At 39.9% G+C, this 19,764-nt stretch overlaps 1 protein-coding gene across 5 annotated transcripts in view; it reads left to right on the top strand.

Annotated features, from left to right (window-relative positions):
• LOC136864136 (ubiquitin carboxyl-terminal hydrolase MINDY-2) overlaps positions 1–19,764 on the top strand; it is a 424,681-nt gene that overhangs the window by 281,818 nt on the left and 123,099 nt on the right. Inside the window, exon 9 of one of the 5 annotated variants that reach the window (XM_067140763.2) lies at positions 11,099–14,859. The exons of the other annotated variants lie outside the window; for them this stretch is intronic. Within the exon in view, the coding sequence (XP_066996864.2) occupies positions 11,099–11,207 (109 nt within the window). The 3' untranslated portion in view covers positions 11,208–14,859. Of the gene's footprint in view, positions 1–11,098; positions 14,860–19,764 lie in introns of those variants that run through there. 5 annotated transcript variants of the gene reach the window in all.

Below are 19,764 nucleotides of genomic sequence, written 5' to 3'. Positions count from 1 at the left end.
GGAAGCGCGTAAAAGAGAGTTAAGAACAACGGCAGAGAACGAAAATACATTTTAAAATGTAAATTAGAAATACGTTGAAAACCTGCGTACCTTCTATTATGGAGCGAGCGACTTGACCAATCTACAACGAGAATACTTTTCAAAAACGCTGCCTTACATGACAGTTTATAACTGGCATAAGAAAATGTAATCTCGAGATTTTAATCCCAATTAGGTATTGATATTGAAGATCACGAAAGCTTGACAATGAATCATTGTCCATAACTCTTAAGACTCCCTTTATTAGGCTTTTTTGTGATAATCAGCAGACGCAAGCACTTGGAAATAAGACAATCGAAATGGGTTTCATGCATCTGACGATAGATAGCACCACACTCAAAAGCGAGAAATCGCTGAAAATCAGTCTAGCCAACTTCGTACATCGGTGTCTAGATCCAGGTAGCTACCTAGCGCTTGCGCGGAGGTGGTTGGACACAAGCCAAAGTACCAGCCGATTTACACCTCCAGGTAGTTTACCTCCCGGGCAGCTGCCAGCCACTTTACCAGCAGATGGTAGAACCGGCCCTTAGAAAATTAGAGTAGGTGAATCATCATATGATCGTTTAGCAATTCAGAGGGGGTATCTTAAGCCATTGTTATGTGACTTGTATGTTTTCTCATGTTTGTAAATGAAATGAGTAAAGAAATGGAATAACAGATAAGGCTCTCTGCAGATGATGTAATACTGTATAGAATAGTAAATAAGTTACAGGATTACGAGCAACTGAAAAAAAGACCTCAACAGTGTTGTGAGATGGACAGCACACAATGGTATGATGGTAACCAGTGTGAAAAATCAGGGTGCAAGTTTCACCAAGAGTTCTAACCCATCTTTTCCGATGCATAAAAATTAATTTAAAAATTGCACCTTTACCGTTTATTTTAATTTAAAATTTAATCAAATAAAGCGTATTTGGCCAAATATATCGGTGCCTTTTGTAATGACCGTGATCAATAATGTGCTGATGCAATGTTGGGAGTTTCTTGGTAGAACATATGATTACCGAGCTCGATAGCTGCAGTCGCTTAAGTGCAGCCAGTATCCAGTAATTGGGTGATAGTGGGTTCGGGCCCCACTGTTGGCAGCCCTGAAGATGGTTTTCCGTGGTTTCCCATTTTCATACCAGGCAACTGCCGGGGCTGTACCTTAGTTAAGGCCATGGCTGCTTCCTTCCAATTCCTAGGCCTTTCCTATCCCATCTTCGCCGTAAGACATATCTGTGTCAGTGCGACGTGAAGCAAATAACAAAAGAAAACAACGTATGATTACATTACCTTTCATTCTTTTTGTATTTATTTAGTTTACAACCAATGTAACAACTTTATCAGTGACACAAGCAAATTTCACAACATGAATTTATGGCCTGAATAATAGAATTTTAATAATAATAATAATAATAATAATAATAAGAATAATAATAATAATAATAATAATAATACCTTATTTATTACATATTTTGTCTTATTCTTACACATGCTGCACTTTCTCCTAATATTTACTTCATAGAAAATTATAACATGACTAATTCTGTCTATGCAGATAAACCTTTCAAAAAAATTTTGCTGCAAGAACTTATGCTTTTATTCATGGAATGCTGAGAAGCAGTCTGTATGCAGCTGAACCTGACATTTTTTGCACACATATATTGTCCAACTTTTACATACCCTGCACATTCTACTTGCATTTTCTTCATTGCAAATGATAACATGAGCAATTTTTTCTTCCCTCGTTGAGCATGGTAAGCTGTATTTGCTTGGTTGCCTGAGGTTACCGTTTCTTCTGAGTGTCTGCTTTTTTGCATCAGATTCTAAATCTTCCTCCTCACTCCCTAGCAGGCATAAAACTATGTGCGATCTGAAATCTATTTGACTTATGGTAGAGCCTGTTGCCAGGTGATACATCTTCCAAGTATTCAAAATCACACTGTAAATAATGGCCACCACTATGCCTCTAATTCTTATCCTGTAGTTGCCAATGCCATTATTATGTAAATCCACTCCTCCAGTTCCTTGGTTGTACTCGTGGAATAATTTTGGTTGAGGAACCATGATGCGTTTCTTTTCCTGTCGTCCCTCTTTACATGCATTAGTGGCTTTAAGGTACCAAAATTTGTTTCAACTGTGACAGCAGAGTGATTTTGCCACATAACTGCAAATCCGTATTTTCTCGCATAATTAACGCCCTTGCATAACTTGTGCATCCCAATATTTTTGGCTCCAAAGTGGCGAAAAAGAAATGTTCACGTATTTGACTCGCTTCTTCGAACACCCATCGCGCAGTTCCGGATGCATTTTGAAATAAAGATGTCAACTACTCAGGTAGCAGCCTTCATATTGCGAAACCGGGCATTCCAAATACCGGGCAACGTTCTGTTATCAGCCAGGAGGAAATACCACTGCACTTGTTCAGTGAGAGAATAAGTGCAGAAGTGACTAGTGACGTTCTATTCCAGTCTGGTTCAGACGTATTTTATGAGTGTTTCGGGTACGGGACATGTGTTTCCTGTGATCTCAAAATTGTTCGTTAGTCCAAAGCGAGCAAATATTCGAGTAATACTGGTACTGCATCATATATACCCACGGTGATCAGTTACGCCGAAACATACGGGAATAGGGCAGCGGGCCTCAGGTATTCTGTGCCTGAATGCAACGTGGTAACAGAGAAGTGTACTTCAAGCGACGAAAAAGTCTCGCAAAGCAAAAAGTGGCAGGTTTCCAAAAGAAGAGAATGATCTGTCTAATATGATTTTGTTATGCAACGTTGGATATGCCGTTTTTTTCAAAATGCTGTATTTTAAAGGACAAGAAATAGCTGCTGCACCTGGAATCAGTGTCTCGGATTTGAAGGTTAGCCGAGGTTTGGTGATCAATTTTTTGAAGAGACGAACAACATTATGCCACAAAATTCCAAGTGATTTCAACCAAAAAGTAATTGATTTTCATCGCTTTGTGATTGAGAAGCGTAAAGTGAAAGAACATTTGTTATCCCAAATAGGAACCGCAGGTCAGGCGCCAATCAGTTTCCATATGCCACAAAGTCAAACAATCGATAAGAAAGGGACATCGAGTGTTATCATATCTACTGCCGGAAGTGAAAAAAGACTATGTACTGCAGTGCTTGCTGTAACAGGTGGTGGCAGAAAGCTTGTACCTTACGTTGTTCTAAAACGTGAAGCAATGCCTAAAGTAAAACTTGGCGCGAGGGATCCATGTTCGTAGTAAAAGGGTGGATGGACACGTCACTCATACAAGATCGGATATGAATGGTTTGGGAAAATATAGCAGATTCCCTCCTTCGATGCCCGGCTCTTCTCGTGTTGGACAGTTTTCTTTTTTGCCGATATGTCGTGTACTTACATGAATTGTACTTTTATTAGTACTGTACACGTTTATTTCACTTCAGGTTGTATTGTCAGCTCGTAACGGTAAGAAAATTTTCCAGTGTCGGTACTTCAAACCCACATGTCCTATGTGTATTTGACTTTCCAGAAAAAATCTCATGCCGGAATTTTACACCAAATGATGATTAACTGCTAGTGAGTTGAATCAGTTGTGTGTATATTATATTTGATGTATCTTTACATGTAAATGAATTGTAAATACTTTTTTAATATCTGAATTCCTTGAATAATTTATGCTTCTGAAGTTTTCGCCTGTATTTTTCGTCAAAAGAGTGCGTTAATTACGCACGAAAATACGGCAATTTGTTGCTGACATCAAATCTGAAACCTAAGCTGCCTTTTGGCTCCTTTGCTAAGTCATTTCTTGTCTGAGGTGGACAGGATGTCAGTCAGTTCCCTTGCACCGTTCCAGTCACCAAGAATCTCTTTTCTGTAAGAAGAGAATGGCTTGTGAAAATGTTATCAAAAAATATGGTGTGATTTTCAGAATCTTGGACTATTTTCAGCAAGTCTGCAACTACTCTCACCTAAACTCGAATTTTCATTGTTCTTTTGCAAAGCTCTCTCATAAGGTTCAAACTGATACAGATATCCTGTTGCTAAGGCTATAATCCGAGTTTCAATCAAAATCAAAAAATATGGTGTGATTTTCAGAATCTTGGACTATTTTCAGCAAGTCTGCAACTACTCTCACCTAAACTCGAATTTTCATTGTTCTTTTGCAAAGCTCTCTCATAAGGTTCAAACTGATACAGATATCCTGTTGCTAAGGCTATAATCCGAGTTTCAATCAAAATCATATTTGGGGACTGGCATCCAATATACTGTATCAGCTCTTCATCTATAATTTTTCATGAAAAACATTACCAAACTGTAAGAATCTTTTATGGAGCTCATTGAAGAAATGTCGTAGCTTGGAGATCTTATCCGACTTGACCAGTTTGTCATTGTTAAACAAGAGGATGTACTCATTTCATCAAATCTGTTCCGTGACATTTTGTGTACGAGAGGTAAGGTAGATGCACCAGTAGCCGACACTTGAATTAAAAACTTTTTTCACGTAATCCAGGGAAAAGAATTTGCTGAACAAGTCGCATATTATCTTTATGTATCATCAGATAGATCTCTTTGTGGCCAACATAATACATAAAAAGGAAAATACCAGTGTAATCAATAATTAGCCCTTAAAATTAATTTTTAAAATGTATTTTTCATACCTGTAGCTGATACCTAATTGTTCCTCATCTTCTAAGGCTGACACTTCTTGCACTTACAGCTGACGCAGATTATACTGTATGATATAACAAAATAAATTACCCTTTTATCAACTAATCATTGTTTATAAGTTACAGCCTAAACATTGCAGATATCCTGTACATTATAAGCAGGATACTTCTCCAAGCCTTTTATAGAAGAGCACTTCTTGGTACCACTTACTTTGAAGCTGCCATATTTACTGACATTCCTTGTTTCACCTCATCCAATGCATCAGCCATAGAATGCTGTAGGTACTTAAGAAACTTACTTTTTGAGGGTCCATTTTACACTGAGTGGCCAAAAGTCATGGGAAGACACTGAATGTGATGTTAATAACGAGTTGCTCCTCCCTGAGCCCTCAAAACGGCAGCAATACGTCGAGGCATCGACTCTCTAAGGTGTTGGAATCGTTTTGGAGGGATCTGGACGCACGCATCTTTGCACTGCTACCCACATTTGGTCTTGTATAGTTGGTGCAGGGTTCATGGAGCATACACTAGCATCGACAGCATTCATAAATGCTCGATTGGATTAAGACCGGGGGATCTGGAGGGCCAATCCGTGGTTGTAACTTCACTGGAGTGCTCCTCTAATCACCTGCGTGCCACCACAGAGCATTGACACGGCACATTGTCCTGTTGAAACACGGTATCTCCATCGGGTACTCTAGGGCCTGAAAGGGATGCAGATGGTCTGAAAGAATGTGCACATAACGTGCACCTGTCAACACTCTCTGCAGCCAGACAATGGGGCCTAATTGTGACCATGAGAAAGCCGCCCAGACCAGAACTGAGCCACCTCCCGCCTGGACACAACCTTGGTGACACACAGGATCCATAGCTTAATGTGGCATACACCACACTCTCACACACCCATCAGCTCGATACATCTGGAAACGGGATTCATTGGACCGCGGGTGGTAACATTCTCTCTGTGATACTGAAGATCTACGCTCGACACTGTTGACCTCGGACTTTGCGTGTAATCTCCGCGATACTATGACCCCCGCGCCATGTGCCAATAATCATCTCGTGTTCAAAGTCAGTTAACTTGCAACGTGTTGCCTTCTTCACAACACTGGTGTCTGTGACAGACTGCTCAGCTATGCCGCAACTAGCCGCAATGCCCAGGGGGTCATACATGGCACATTTCCTAATGGGACACCCATTCTCATGACTTCAGTGTATATCACCACCTGAAAGATAGGTGTGACAACATTTTTAAAAATAAATATTATATCCAACTAGTATGTATGATGCCTATGACGGATGGACGGACCGTTTCTCTACGGGATTGGGTGTGAAGAGAGATGAATTCTCGTAGCAAGTTTTTACAACCTGATGCCCTTCCTGACATCAACCTCATCTGAGGAGTTATTTAGGTGAAATGAATGACATGGTATATGATAGTAGGAAGGAAGAAGGTGAAACTCAATGTCGGCACATAGCCTACTCCTATCGAATAGCACCAAGGGATCTGCTCAAGATTTGTAGTCCCCATTCGACGAACGAATCACCATCAACAGAGTCTTATACCCTCGCTTTATATGAGCACTGCAGAGACGTTTAGAATTTAATCCAGGCGCTTGGCATGCAATCTGGTGATTAGAAATTGAATACCACCACCTCTCCTACCCTCCCGCCAACATTCCGATGGTGAAATTTGTTTCGGCCAACGGGACTCGAACCAGCTAACCACGGTGTCAGACTCTATAGACTTGATGGCTTAATGATCATGGCCACCATATCTATATCTAGCTAGTATAAACTGAATGTTTCTTATTTGTAGCAGACCAAACATTTTTCACCCTAACCTAGCACAAGTGTCAGGTGTAGGTATAAGGCCCCACATGGTGTACCAATGGCCGACCGTCCATAATTTATGTGGTAATTTATAATGTTCACTTCAGCCACCATATAGAATTCATACACATTCATTAAATATACTATCAATATTGATTTAACTTTCAGAAGCCAATAAGCAAAATATAATACCTTATTTACCTAGGAGGAAAGTAGAAGCAGGGAGGAAGTAAGAAATAGGGAAGAGAAAAAGACTTAACATGGGCAGAAGTGGAGCTAGCACTGGACAAGATGAAAGGAGAGAAAACCCCAGGGTTAGATGAAGTGAGTATTGAGATGGTGAAGACAGCAGGAGAGGTAGGGAAACAGTGGCTTTATCGTGTGTTGAAAGTAGTAAGAAAGGAAAGGAAGACCCCTGAAGATTGGAAGAAGGGGTCAATCATACCCATTTTCAAGAAGGGGAATAGAAATGAGTTTAGGAACTATAGGGGAGTCACATTGATATGTCACTGTGCAAAGGTGTTTGAGAAGATTTTGGAGAATAAAATCAGAAAGAGGGTGGAAGAAAAGTTAAGAGAAGAGCAGTATGGTTTCAGATCAGGAAGGTCCACAGTAGACCTTATATTCGTAGTAAGGCGACTACAAGAGCGTCATTATGAATGGGGTAAGGGTCTTGTGATGGCCTTCGTGGACTTTGAGAAAGCTTATGACCGTGTGTGTAGAAGCAAGGTATGGGAAGCCTTACAGAGAAAAGGTGTCGAGGAACAGACCATGGAAAGAGTGAAGGAGATGTACAATGGGAGTGTCAGTTGTGTGAAAATAGGAAGAAAGAGAACAGGCTGGTTTGAGAAAAAAAAGGTGGATTTAAACAAAGAAGTGCTCTGTCACCGTTGCTCTTCGTAGTAACAATGGACGCGATAATGACAAAAGTGGCAAGGAAAATTGGAGAAGGAAAAATGAAAGTGATGATCTTTGCAGATGACCTGTTAGTCTGGGGAGAAAAGGAAGAGGTTATCCAGGAACAGTTAGATGCTTGGTTAGATGAGGTGGAACAATATGGGATGAAATTTAATGCCCAAAAGAGAGATAGTGATCACAACTAGAAAGGAGGAGAGACCTACGAGAGGGAAAATGCTTGGAGGGGAACAGCTTAAGAAGATAGAGAGTTTCAAGTACTTAGGAAGTATCATAGAGGAAAGTGGAAGAAATAATAAGGAAATAATCGAGCATGGAAGACAAGCAGGAGCGTTTCTGAAAAGTGTCAGAAGCCTGGTTTGGAGCAAGGATGTCCCTCAGAGAAGCAAAAGGGTGATATACAGGTGTACTACATACCTATTCTGACGTATGCAGGTGAGACTTGGGTAATGAGACAGAGAGCCGTGAATAGAATACAGGCAAGTGAAATGAAATTTCTGAGAAGCAGGATAGGAGTGACAAGATGGGATAAGATGAGAAATGAGAAGGTTTGAGATATAGTAAAAGAACAGCCACTGTAGAATAGGATAGAGGCATCTAGACTTAGATGGTATGGACACATGAAGAGAATGACAGGGGAAAGGATACCGAGGAGGATGCACAAAATGGAGATAACAGGTAAACGGCCAAGAGGAAGACAAAGAGACAGGCGGATAAAACAAGTGGAAGAGTGTGTACAGAGAAGAGGAGAGGACTGGGCAAGAGTGAAAAGGGAGAATTCGTGGGAAGACAAGAGGAGATGGAGAAGCTTATGTTCCAAGCAGACCCGGCCAACAGCTGGAAACTGCAGATGATGATGATGATGATGATGATTTACTTGCATTAACCTCCTTATGAAAAATGCTAAGGTTCCCTTCAAACAGTGTTTGCTGATGCTTCCCATCATACAAAGGACTTGCAGATCTAGATCATAACTTTAATTATTGCCACCAGTATCCAGTATTCGGGAGATGGTAGGTTCGAACCCCACTGTCGGCAGCCCTGAAAATGGTTTTCCGTGGTTTCCCATTTTCACACCAGGCAAATGCTGGACCTTAATTAATGCCATGGCCGCTTCCTTCCCACTCCTAGCCCTTTCCTGTCCCATCGTCGCCATAAGACCTGTCTGTGTCGGTGCGACGTAAAACAACTAGCAAAAAACAAAAAAAGTATTGCCAACTCTGTTTTTTAAGAGAAACATTTAAACTACAAACTGATGCAAAAAGAAATTAAGTATGAGTGGAGATATTCTCATTTTTTAATATTTAAGTTAGGCTTTCGGCTATAGTTTCAGGGTCAGGCATAGGTGCATCTACCTTACCTCTTTGTCAGCATCCAAACTCCAACAAAAGTTTGATTGAGATAGTGAGTGATAGTCGACGAGTACGAGGATACCAATGAATCCTTTAGCTTTTTGATGTTTCATTCAGTGGAAACTCATTCTGAAATGAAAACAGTGGACTAGAGGCAAGATATGATGGTGGCCATTATTTTTTAATGACCGGGCGAGTTGGCCATGCGGTTAGGGGCGCGCAGCTGTGAGCTCACACCCGGGAGATAGTGGGTTCTAATCCCACTGTCGGCAGCCCTGAAGATGGTTTTCCATGGTTTTCCATTTTCACACCAGGCAAATTAAGGCCACGGCCACTTCATTCCCATTCCTAGGCCTTTCCTGTCCCATCATCGCCATAAGACCTATCTGTGTCGGTGCGACGTTAAGCAGTTAGTATTTTCTAATGGCATTGACAGTGTGACTTTGAATGTTTTCTCATTAAAAAAATACTATATGAAAGAAGTTACTAAATATTATATGAATGAATAACAGAAAATTAATTTATTACGTGCACTACTTACGTGGATCTTAGACCCCTTATTAAATCAGAAGTACGAAATATTCACTCTGAATTTTCATGTTTAGGGTTACTTCCAGACAGATAAAACAGACCACGATTTCTCTTAGCAGCAGTTGTTTTGCTGTAAATTACCTAACACATAACTGTGCACAGTTAGAATTGACAGCAGAGAGTGTTAAGAAAGACATCGGGTATCACACTATTATTGAAGGTTACATACATACATAAATACATACATAAATACATACATACATACATACATACATACATACATACATACATACATACATACATTTACCATTATAGACCATTATACCTGTCAGTGTCCAGTCTACAAGCCTCCGTGAATTTACTAAATGTCACCACAATCCTCTGTTTGCAACTAGTGCTGTAGTTCTATACCTTTTATCCTTAAATAGTTAGAAACTGAGTCTAACCATCGTCATCTGGATCTCCCTCTACTTCTCTTACCCTCCATAACAGAGTCCGTTATTCTCCTAGGTAACCTATCCTGCTCCATTCGCCTCACATGACGCCACCGCCGAAGACGGCTTATGTGTACAGCTTCATCCATAGAGTTCATTCTTAACTTGGCCTTTATCTCGTCATTCCAAGTACCCTCCTGCCACTGTTCCCACTCACACCTGTTTGTACCAGCAATCATTCTCGTAACTTTTATGTCTGTTACTTCTAACTTATGAATAAAATATCCTGAGTCCACCCAGCTTTTGCTCCCGTAAAGCAAAGTTGGTCTGAAAACCGACCAATATAAAGATAGTTTCGTCCGGGAGGTGACTTCCTTCTTACAGAATACTGTTGATCACAACTGCGAGCTCACTAGATTAGCCTTACTGCACTTTGATTCAATCTCACTTGCTATATTACCATCCTGGGAGAACACACTGAGCCCTTATTGAAGTGCTCATTTATTTATTCAGTCATTTATTCGAATGTGTAGAGAATATTTCATTTTTATTAAGTCTCAGTTATGGCAGGAAACATCTACATTCGGCAGTGCATGTTGCAATTTCTGCAGGGAGCTTGGAGCTCGGGTTTGTTTGCTCACCAGCTAGGTTTAGAAGGAGGAATTTCGACATGACGTACACAAAGCAGAACAAGGAAACAATAGAACTCCAACGGCCAGACCAAAGGACAACATTTTGGAGGGCCGGCAAGAGGCTACAGGAGCTTCAAATATACATTTGAAGTAAGCGTCGGGTAGGCTACGCGATATGTTGAGCCAATGAAATGATAGAGCCACAGTCAATTTAGCTAGGCATTGGTCTGTGCGAGTGATGGCCCTGATCGAGGATACAACGGCATCATAGAGGACGAATAGATAAAAGCGATGAGCGTGTGGGCTAGCTACCCTATTATTTGGCGAGATTCTGTGCAGGTAACATCAAGAGAAGTATTATTTAAACGAGTGCGGGTCAGAACTTATGTTTCTTGACCATGTGGGAACTTGAACTATGGTTTAAGACGCTCAGTCTGCATTTGAATTATTCAAGATGTTAAACTTTTGAGAATGGCTTTTATTTTTCAGTTTCCAGAGGGAAGAACAGTTTCCTGATAGTCATTCAATGTTTAGTAGCTTGCCGGTGTAAACAGATTTTATGAGGACATCAAATTCAGTAATGTCCAGTCCAGCATTTAAATGGGAAGTATTTGACCTAGTTACGAGATTAGATAAGAGAAGTTGTTCCGCGGCTGAAGGGAACTGGTTTCACGGTCAGTGGAAATTACCCCGGCTGTAGTATTTTAGTAACTGGCTGGTTTAATCTTGATCCAGTTTCCTACACCGTGAACGAGGGGATGTTTTAAGAACAACATCCAGAAGCAGCGACAGAGACTACAACATCACCACTTCAACGCAAGGAGAATGGAGACCCAGGGACTGATCCAGTTCTTTACTGAAGGCACCACTTTCGATATGGCTGGCTAAAACGATGGGGTGCCGGCTGTCCTGAGAGGCTGGCAGCGATAAGTCAGCTAAATAGATAAGTAGAGAATTTTCAATGTAATTGTGTGTGTGTGAACGTGTTTTAATGTCGCAAAAGGGGATAGGTTAGTTTTGATATTTAATTTCAGTAAATTTAGCTTTTGTTTGGAAGGACTACGTCCTATTTAAAGTAAATGTTAGGAAGCTCGTTAATGTAAATATACTGTAATTGTAACGTAAATGTGAACCGTTTGCATAAGGTCACAGCTTGCTTTCTTTCCATTTTATTCAGATATTTAGCTGAGTGGTTAGCCTCATTTCTTTTACGAGTCTGTTTCTGTTTTTAGCGTCTTTTATTTTTTATTTCTTTTGCTTTGATGTTTGAGGCGCAGTTTACGTCTCGGGGCTTAAAAGTAAATGTAATTAAGAATTTAAATTAAAGTCAGGAAGGACTCTATTAAAGTATTAAGGGAGCTCAAAGCGTACAGAAACATGACATCACGTTTTCTGGGATTTGTTGCATGATGTGTGAATGAGAATGTGCGAGACGGTGGAATTTGGATCCACAAATTTTGATGGTCATCTTCAAGACTATTTTGAATATCAAGATAAGTGTAAATTAGTAATTGAATCATGAGTTCCTCGAACGCAGTTTCGTATTTTAAGTTCAGAATAATTAGAATCAATTTTTTGTAAAATTTATTATTATTGTGAGTTTCTCAAGTTGTAAGATTGAGATATTTCAGTAACTTTCTGATGTTCAGACATGATAGATTGTCTGTGTAGCAATTTCCTAGTTTCAGATTATGATATATATTACAGCGTGTCCCGTTACGTAGACAAACACACAACCACTACAGTAACGGCAGTAAAATAAATGAAAACAAACTAGCTGGTACACAAATGAGCTAGTTCAAAAGGCAAAACAGGAAGCGTAATCAGACACCCTCAAACATCACCAAAACAAACCAGAAAAAGACTTGCCTGAACTGATGGAAGAGTGTCTCATCAAAACCCGTGGAAAATAATAAAGGTACCTGGTATCAAATTGCCAACTATTTAAAAGAAAAACAACATATCTTTTTGAAAAGGAAATTAATAGGATTTATTTAATTAATAAAATAAATTGAAATAGTAATAGGGAAAGCGTCAACGCAGGAAAATTAAAAAAGAAATAATCAAAAATTAACTTAACATACCAAGGAAAAGTTTAACATGACAAATCGTGGTCGACCAATGCTTAAAGAAAAGGAAAAATGAACTAGTCAAACTTAAGCTAGGCCTCAACATACCAGAGAAAAGGGGAAATAAAATAATAATATTAGTTTATTATTATTCTTTAAAATAACCGCGGAGTTCTCACCAACAGGAAAGGTACCGGCAGTCCAGGTAGAATTATCACGACTCTTCACACAGGTATTAATTAAAACAGATTCTTTTAAAATAAAATAGCTCTGATGCGAGCTCAAAATTTCACAAAAGTAAGGGGAAATCATACAGTAAAATAGAATCGTCACACAAGATAGCTAGTCCCCGAGGAAGCAGAGATCATCATCCTCCTTTACTTATTTTATTTTTATTTTTTTATTTTTTTTTTTATTTTTATTTTTTTTTTTAAGTCGAGATCATTACAACGGAAGGCAACAACTTAGAGTTCCACACGCACATAATCCAGTAAATTTTCAAAGTAGATCCATACTAAAAGAAGTTCCATTTCACGAAGGGACAGAAGGGAATCCAGAATTGAGATGACGCCATAGCGCCATTTTAATACTCACATAGTTGATAATAAAACCATAAGGAAAATTTTAAAACATACAGTCTGGTGACGCTCCCATGACGGAAAATACATTAAAGACATTTTGAGGGCGAGAGAAGGAGCCCTCTCACCATTTTCTTCAGCCGTAGTCCATGATGCACGCCAAAATCCTGTCGCACATGAGACACACGGAACACAGGTCCATCTCCAACTACTTGCGACACACTTAGCAAGGATGAACGAGGAAAAACCTTTCCAGTACGAACACTCCGTGTAGAGGTCAGCACATACAAGGGCCATTACTTCCCGTAGGTTCAATGAAGATAATGAGCGCCATGCTCAGAGTAGATGTGTATTAAACAGAAGTGGGAAAGAAAAGGAATGAAAGTTTGACACAAATTTCAGCGGCGATTAACACACAACCAAAACATTTGGAGGAGGGGAAGACGAATAAATATGACACCTCGGCGTCAAGTGTTTGCCACTATATTATTCATTTTTAACTTTACATGAGTGCTTTGATTTCTTACCAGCGCGGTCTTGTTTCTTTTCATGCGAGCAAATGTTAGACTACGTCATTTCATATACTGTACTTTTCCAGTTTTGGCAACTGTAGGACAAGTGATATGGCTTAGTGTGATTTTGAATAAGAGGACGCGCTCCTCATTTGAAAGACCTGCATCTTCGTATTTTTGTGACTTGCCTCGGGTAGAGTGTTGAGCAGCGTGTGTAAAGGGTTGGACCCTGTGTTTTTTTTTTTTTTAATTTTTTTTTTTTAATGATTGCTGCATTAGGTTGGGAGACTGAATCTCCACATTGAGTCATTCCGCCGTGTGTTGGCGAGCGTGATATGCGTGTCTACCGAGGAGAGTTTTATTTTAGCGGCTTATACTTCGTGATTTTATTGGCTTTTGTCCATATTACTACGGTTGGTGCAGTAGACGCGATTTTTATATTGCAGCGTTTAGTTTGATTTTCTTTTATGGTATAATCGCGCTGAATAATATTTTGTGTCATGTAATCTATTTCAGGAACCAACGTTGAATTATGTGTTGAAAGTTAAAGCCTACTCTGTTATTTTTATGAATTTGTGGCGTGTAATTTATTTCAGGAATCCACGTTGATTTGTTCGTGTCGTTATAAAGTCCAACAGTTGATTGCTTTTGTGTCATGCGATTTATTTCAGGAACCTACGTTGAATAGAATGTGTTGGTTAAAGTGTAAAATTATGTTTACTTATATTTTGCATCGAGGCTTTGAGTGAATGAGAGTTGCGTGAATGCCGCATGCTTTCTTGGTGAGCCCTGGAAAATGACATCATGTTTTTGTGTCTTTGATTGTGTATATTTGCCATTTATGTGATTTTGTTATGTGTGGTTCCGACCCACATTGATTGTTGTGCTCATGAGGTTGCTCATGATTCTGGGTGTATATATTTGTAGGATATTTTACCACTCAGCGTGTTATATATTGTACAGTTTGGTTCGTTTTTTGTCTCCTCATTGCACATTAAATCACGTCGTTTCATAAGGTTAGGGACCCCCACTGTAATGTCAAGTGTGCAGGAAAGGGGAACGTACTCATCTACAGTTCAAAGTGTTAACAAAAGTAAATCCAGGAGCGTGGTGCGAGCACGCAAGCCCAAGGTGTAAAATTAATGAAACTTCAAGATTTGATTTTATCTGTTAAGTATGTGTGTCGGCATACGTTGTATATTTGTAATATATTTTTGATTCTCAAGATGGACGTTATCAAGCTGAAAGGAAAAATTTTGAGTCATGTAAAAATTTGGATCATCTAAACCTTTTGCTATTTTCAAAAAAAAAAATTCTTGTTTATTTTAATAAACAGATTTTCCTCCAAAACTTACGTTCTTGCTTCGCCGTACTTTATTTATAGCTTTTAGTTGACTTCACCGTGTCCATATCCGGCTCCATGGCTAAATCATTGGTTGATTTCGCTGGCATGGGTGCTGGGTGTGTGTGTCGTCTTCATCATCATTTCATCCTGATCACGACGCTCAAGTTGCCTACGGGAGTCGAATCAAAGGATCTGCACCTGGCGAGCCCTCGGACACTCCCGGCACTAAAAGCCATACGCCATTTCATTTTTCCGTGTCCATATTAGTTACGTTTTCTCCATCAAAATCCAGGTTGTATGTATTTTTAGGGCATTTTTTAAAATCATAGTTTGAACTGAGCACCCTGGGAGCCGTTACCTAGTCTGAGGCAAATTACCTTGATGGTAGGAACGGGGCAACACATCCTGAATACTTGAAGCACTGTTCCAGCTTTGTATCACCAAAATGACATTAATTTCTCTTGGATTTCTTACCTACTGACATCAATTTAATTTCGGAAAGGCTAATTTTCATACCATACTCATTGCACCTATTTTCAAGTTCCAAGATATTAGACTGCAGGCTTTTGGTACAATCTGCCATTATGACCAAGTCATCAGTATAGGCCAAATTGCTTAGTACGTTTCCACCTAACTGAATCCCTACTAGTACCAAAAATAATAATTCTGCTGGGTGTCGTGATCCTAAGGATTCGGCAGGCTAGGGACTGGGTTCAGGTTAAATCTTCTACCACATTTTGGTACTCGTAGTTTACCTCAGGTCTTTTCTGCAATATACCCGGTATGTTCACCTTCCACCCGAATATTAACTTTAACGGAGTGAAACCTGTGTTAGTGTGACGTGATGTATTATACACAAAAGTGACGGTGGGTAAAAATTCGTCCCAATCATTCTGAACTTCACGTATGTAATGTCTCACATATTAGTGAGTGTTCTATGCTCTCGTTCTATGCTTCCATTAGATTGTGGCCTGAAAGCTGTCGTATGAATTTTTTCTATCCTCAAAATTTTACACAATCTTTTAAAAGTTTGACTCATAAAGTTACTACCCATATCAGTCCAAACAACACTCGGAATTCCAAAAATACTAATCACATTCATTACTTAAGTCCTTACTATGGTGTCTGTTTCTTGATTAACCATTGGACTTGCTATTACATATTTAGACATCTGATCTTGACAGGTAAATATATGTCTTTGCTTTCTTTTGGTACAGGAAAAGGGGCCCATCTCATCTAACGCCACTTTCTCGAATACTGTACTAGGTGTATCAGTAATAACCATTGATGCTTTAATTTCTGGACCTTCAATTTTATTGTTTTGACATGAAGGACATGAGTGTACAAAAGCTTCTACGTCCTTCCTCATGTTCGCCCACTGGTAAACCTCTTCGATTCGTGCCAGAGTTCTGGTAATACCCTGGTGACCACCAACAAGAGAATTATGCACATTGTGTAAGATAGCTAACTTCTCTTCTTTAGTTAGCTCCTTCGTTACAACATTATGCAAGCTCTTTTCCTCATCAGATTCAACTTCCTCCACTTCTGCATCCTCGGAATTAGAGTCCTGAGCTTAATCCTCATTTTCTGACCTCTCTGCTCTCACGTCCTTGAGGTCATTCCGTCTACAAACCTTTCCCTCCTCACTGATCTCTTGATGAGAATCTTGCCCTTCAGGTCCTGTTACTCTCACTGCCTTCTCAGGTGTAGTGATGATCCTACTTAACGCATCTACATTCTTATTAGTTTTCCCTGTCTTGTTTACTATGGTGAAATCATACTCAGCTGGTTTGATTCTGAATTTCATTAACCTGGAAGATGGGTCCTGTACATTGAATACCCATTTTAAAGGTTTGTTATGTGTGACCACGGTGAAGTACGGTCTAAAATACTTCACGCTACATATGCTAGCAAGTAAATCCTTCTCGGTAACTGAATAGGTTCTTTCCACTATGTTTATAGTTCTACAAGTGTACACTATTTGGGAAGTCCTTGCCTAATTTACCTTGTGAGAGAACCGCTTCTAACGCTTCGCCACTGGCATCTGTAGTTAACATAAATGGTCTCTCAATATCTGGAAACTGTAAGATTGGTCTGCCAGTTTCTGTTTCGGGATACAGAAAACCGACTCCTGTTTATCTCTCCACACGTATGGGACATTATTCTTTAGAAGTTCATTCAGAGGTTTTGCTATATTACTGTACTCGGGGATGAACTTACGATAATACTCAAACCTAAAAATCCTTTCAGTTGTTTAGTAGTTGCAGAGGTGCCAACTATTATGGATAGTCCCTAATTATTACGGATTTCACCTCACGATTACGGAGTTACGGTCAAAGGGGAAATTATTACGGAAAAGCTGACATTATCACGAAAAAATAATTTTCGACGGAAACAAAAGGAAAGGAAAAATGTTGAGTCCTTTCGAGCCTTTCTCCTAAATCGTCTTTATTTCAATGCTTGTGAGTTGGCAACGATACTTATTCGATCGTGATTTCCTTTTGCTAACCATAAGCTTTGTAAAATTCATTGTGAATGAAGGAGCTCAAGCGCTGCTCTTCTCCACTACAAATCCTTCAGTAATGTTGTTTTTCTGTGTTAAGTGTACCCGACAGTTGACAGATTGAGAAAGAAGTGAGGCCTACATTAAGCACATCTGCACTGGTATCGTTTATTGTTCAGAAAACAAAAATGTCATCACAGTCGGAAGGATGCTTCAAGAAAAACTACATTGAAAAGCAGCTGCTGCGTGAGAAACAAGCTGCAAGGAATGTTTTAACCCAGAACAAACAGGTTGCGTGCAAATGTTATTGTGCAATATGATATTCTTTTGGATAGATTGCTAGAGGGTAGGGCAATAGGGGGTTCACTATCAAGAAGGAAGGAGCATGCTTTGGACTTGACTGGAAATTTTTCTCGGAGGCGGAGGGCAATTACTGATAATCCACTTCATAGTTGGCACCTCTGTAGTTGTAGGTCTGGGAAAATTTCTCACTGCCTCAAGCTTTCGCTCGTCTGGTTGTACCCTGTTAGCATTGATAATGTGACGTAGAAATGCTACTTCCATTTGAAGGAATTTTTATTTATCTGGCTGCAACTTCAGCCAATGTTCCCTGAGTCTCTGTAATACGTCTCTAAGTCTCTGATTGTGTTCCTCAATAGAATTAGCAAATATTAAGATTTCATCAAGGTAAATCGCGCACTTTCACCAATTAACCCTGACATTGCTACATTTATCAATGATGTAGATATTGATTCCCATAGGGAATCAGAAATAATTGTTCCGAATGAGTAAATTTATAATACCAATATAAATGGTCCGTTATTGGACATTATACATTTTCCAGCTAACTCATTCCTGGTTGCCAGCGTTTTGCCCCCGTGTGCTAGGCTGGGCTCATCAGTTGGTACCTAGCACACCCACCAAGACGCTGGATAGTGCATACCATGGAGGCCACTGTGTAGGCTAATTGTAGCCACCGGCAGTGCCAATGCACTATGAGAGACATTGTCTCATTATCAAAAATTGATGCCTGCTTGGCCATCAGATGATGTAGATGTTGATTCCCATAGGGAATCAGAAATAATTGTTCCGAATGAGTAAATTTATAATACCAGTATAAATGGTCCGTTATTGGACATTATAAACATCAACATCTACATCATCTGATGGCCAAGCAGGCATCAATTTTTGATAATGAGACAATGTCTCTCATAGTGCATTGGCACTGCCGGTGGCTACAATTAGCCTACGCAGTGGCCTCCATGGTATGCACTATCCAGCGTCTTGGTGGGTGTGCTAGGTACCAACTGATGAGCCCAGCCTAGCACACGGGGGCGAAACGCTGGCAACCAGGAATGAGTTAGCTGGAAAATTTATAATGTCCAATAACGGACCATTTATATTGGTATTATAAATTTACTCATTCGGAACAATTATTTCTGATTCCCTATGGGAATCAACATCTACATCATCTGATGGCCAAGCAGGCATCAATTTTTGATAATGAGACAATGTCTCATAGTGCATTGGCACTGCCAGTGGCTACAATTAGCCTACGCAGTGGCCTCCACGGTATGCACTATCCAGCGTCTTGGTGGGTGTGCTAGGTACCAACTGATGAGCCCAGCCTAGCACACGGGGGCGAAACGCTGGCAACCAGGAATGAGTTAGCTGGAAAATTTATAATGTCCAATAATGGACCATTTATATTGGTATTACATTTATCAATCTCGCGAATGTACTAGGGGCATCTTTCAAACCCATTGGCATTCGTAGGTACTTCTAATGCTTGCCTAAGATGGAGAATGCTGCCTTCTCATGGTCTTCGGGCCTCAATAATACTTGATGGTAGCCTGACGCTAAATCCATCGTTGAAAAGTAACGGGCCTTCCCCAGTGCATCTAACAACACCGAAATTAACGGAATTGGATAGGCGGAACCTATAGAAACAGAGTTCAATACTCTATAATCTATGCATACACGGTATTTCTGTTTCCCTGAGGCATCCATTCACTTTGGCACGAGCAACAGTGGAGTGTTCCAAGCTGAGGTACTAGGAGTAATTATCTTGTCTTCCAGCATTTTTTTCTATTTGCCTTTGCACTTCCTCCTTCTGAGCTTCGGGTAACCTATAAGATCTCACGTTAATCGGAGGCTGATTTTCCCTAGTTCGAATTTCATGCTGAAATAAATTCATGTACGTTAACTGATCACCCTCTAAATGAAATATGGCATTGTATGCAGCTCATATGGCATACAATTGCTCCTTGTCCTTTGGTGCTAAATGATCGACTCGTAATTGTTCTATTAACCTCTGTTCTCAGGGTTTTTCACTATCTTTTTGGACCTGAATCACCTGATTTATTTATTTCGACTACCCATTCAGAGGATTCA

The sequence above is a fragment of the Anabrus simplex genome, chromosome 2 (genome assembly GCF_040414725.1).
Source record: "Anabrus simplex isolate iqAnaSimp1 chromosome 2, ASM4041472v1, whole genome shotgun sequence".
In the NCBI taxonomy this organism is placed as follows: Eukaryota; Metazoa; Arthropoda; class Insecta; order Orthoptera; family Tettigoniidae; genus Anabrus; species Anabrus simplex.
This window is presented reverse-complemented; position numbering and strand designations above follow the sequence as displayed.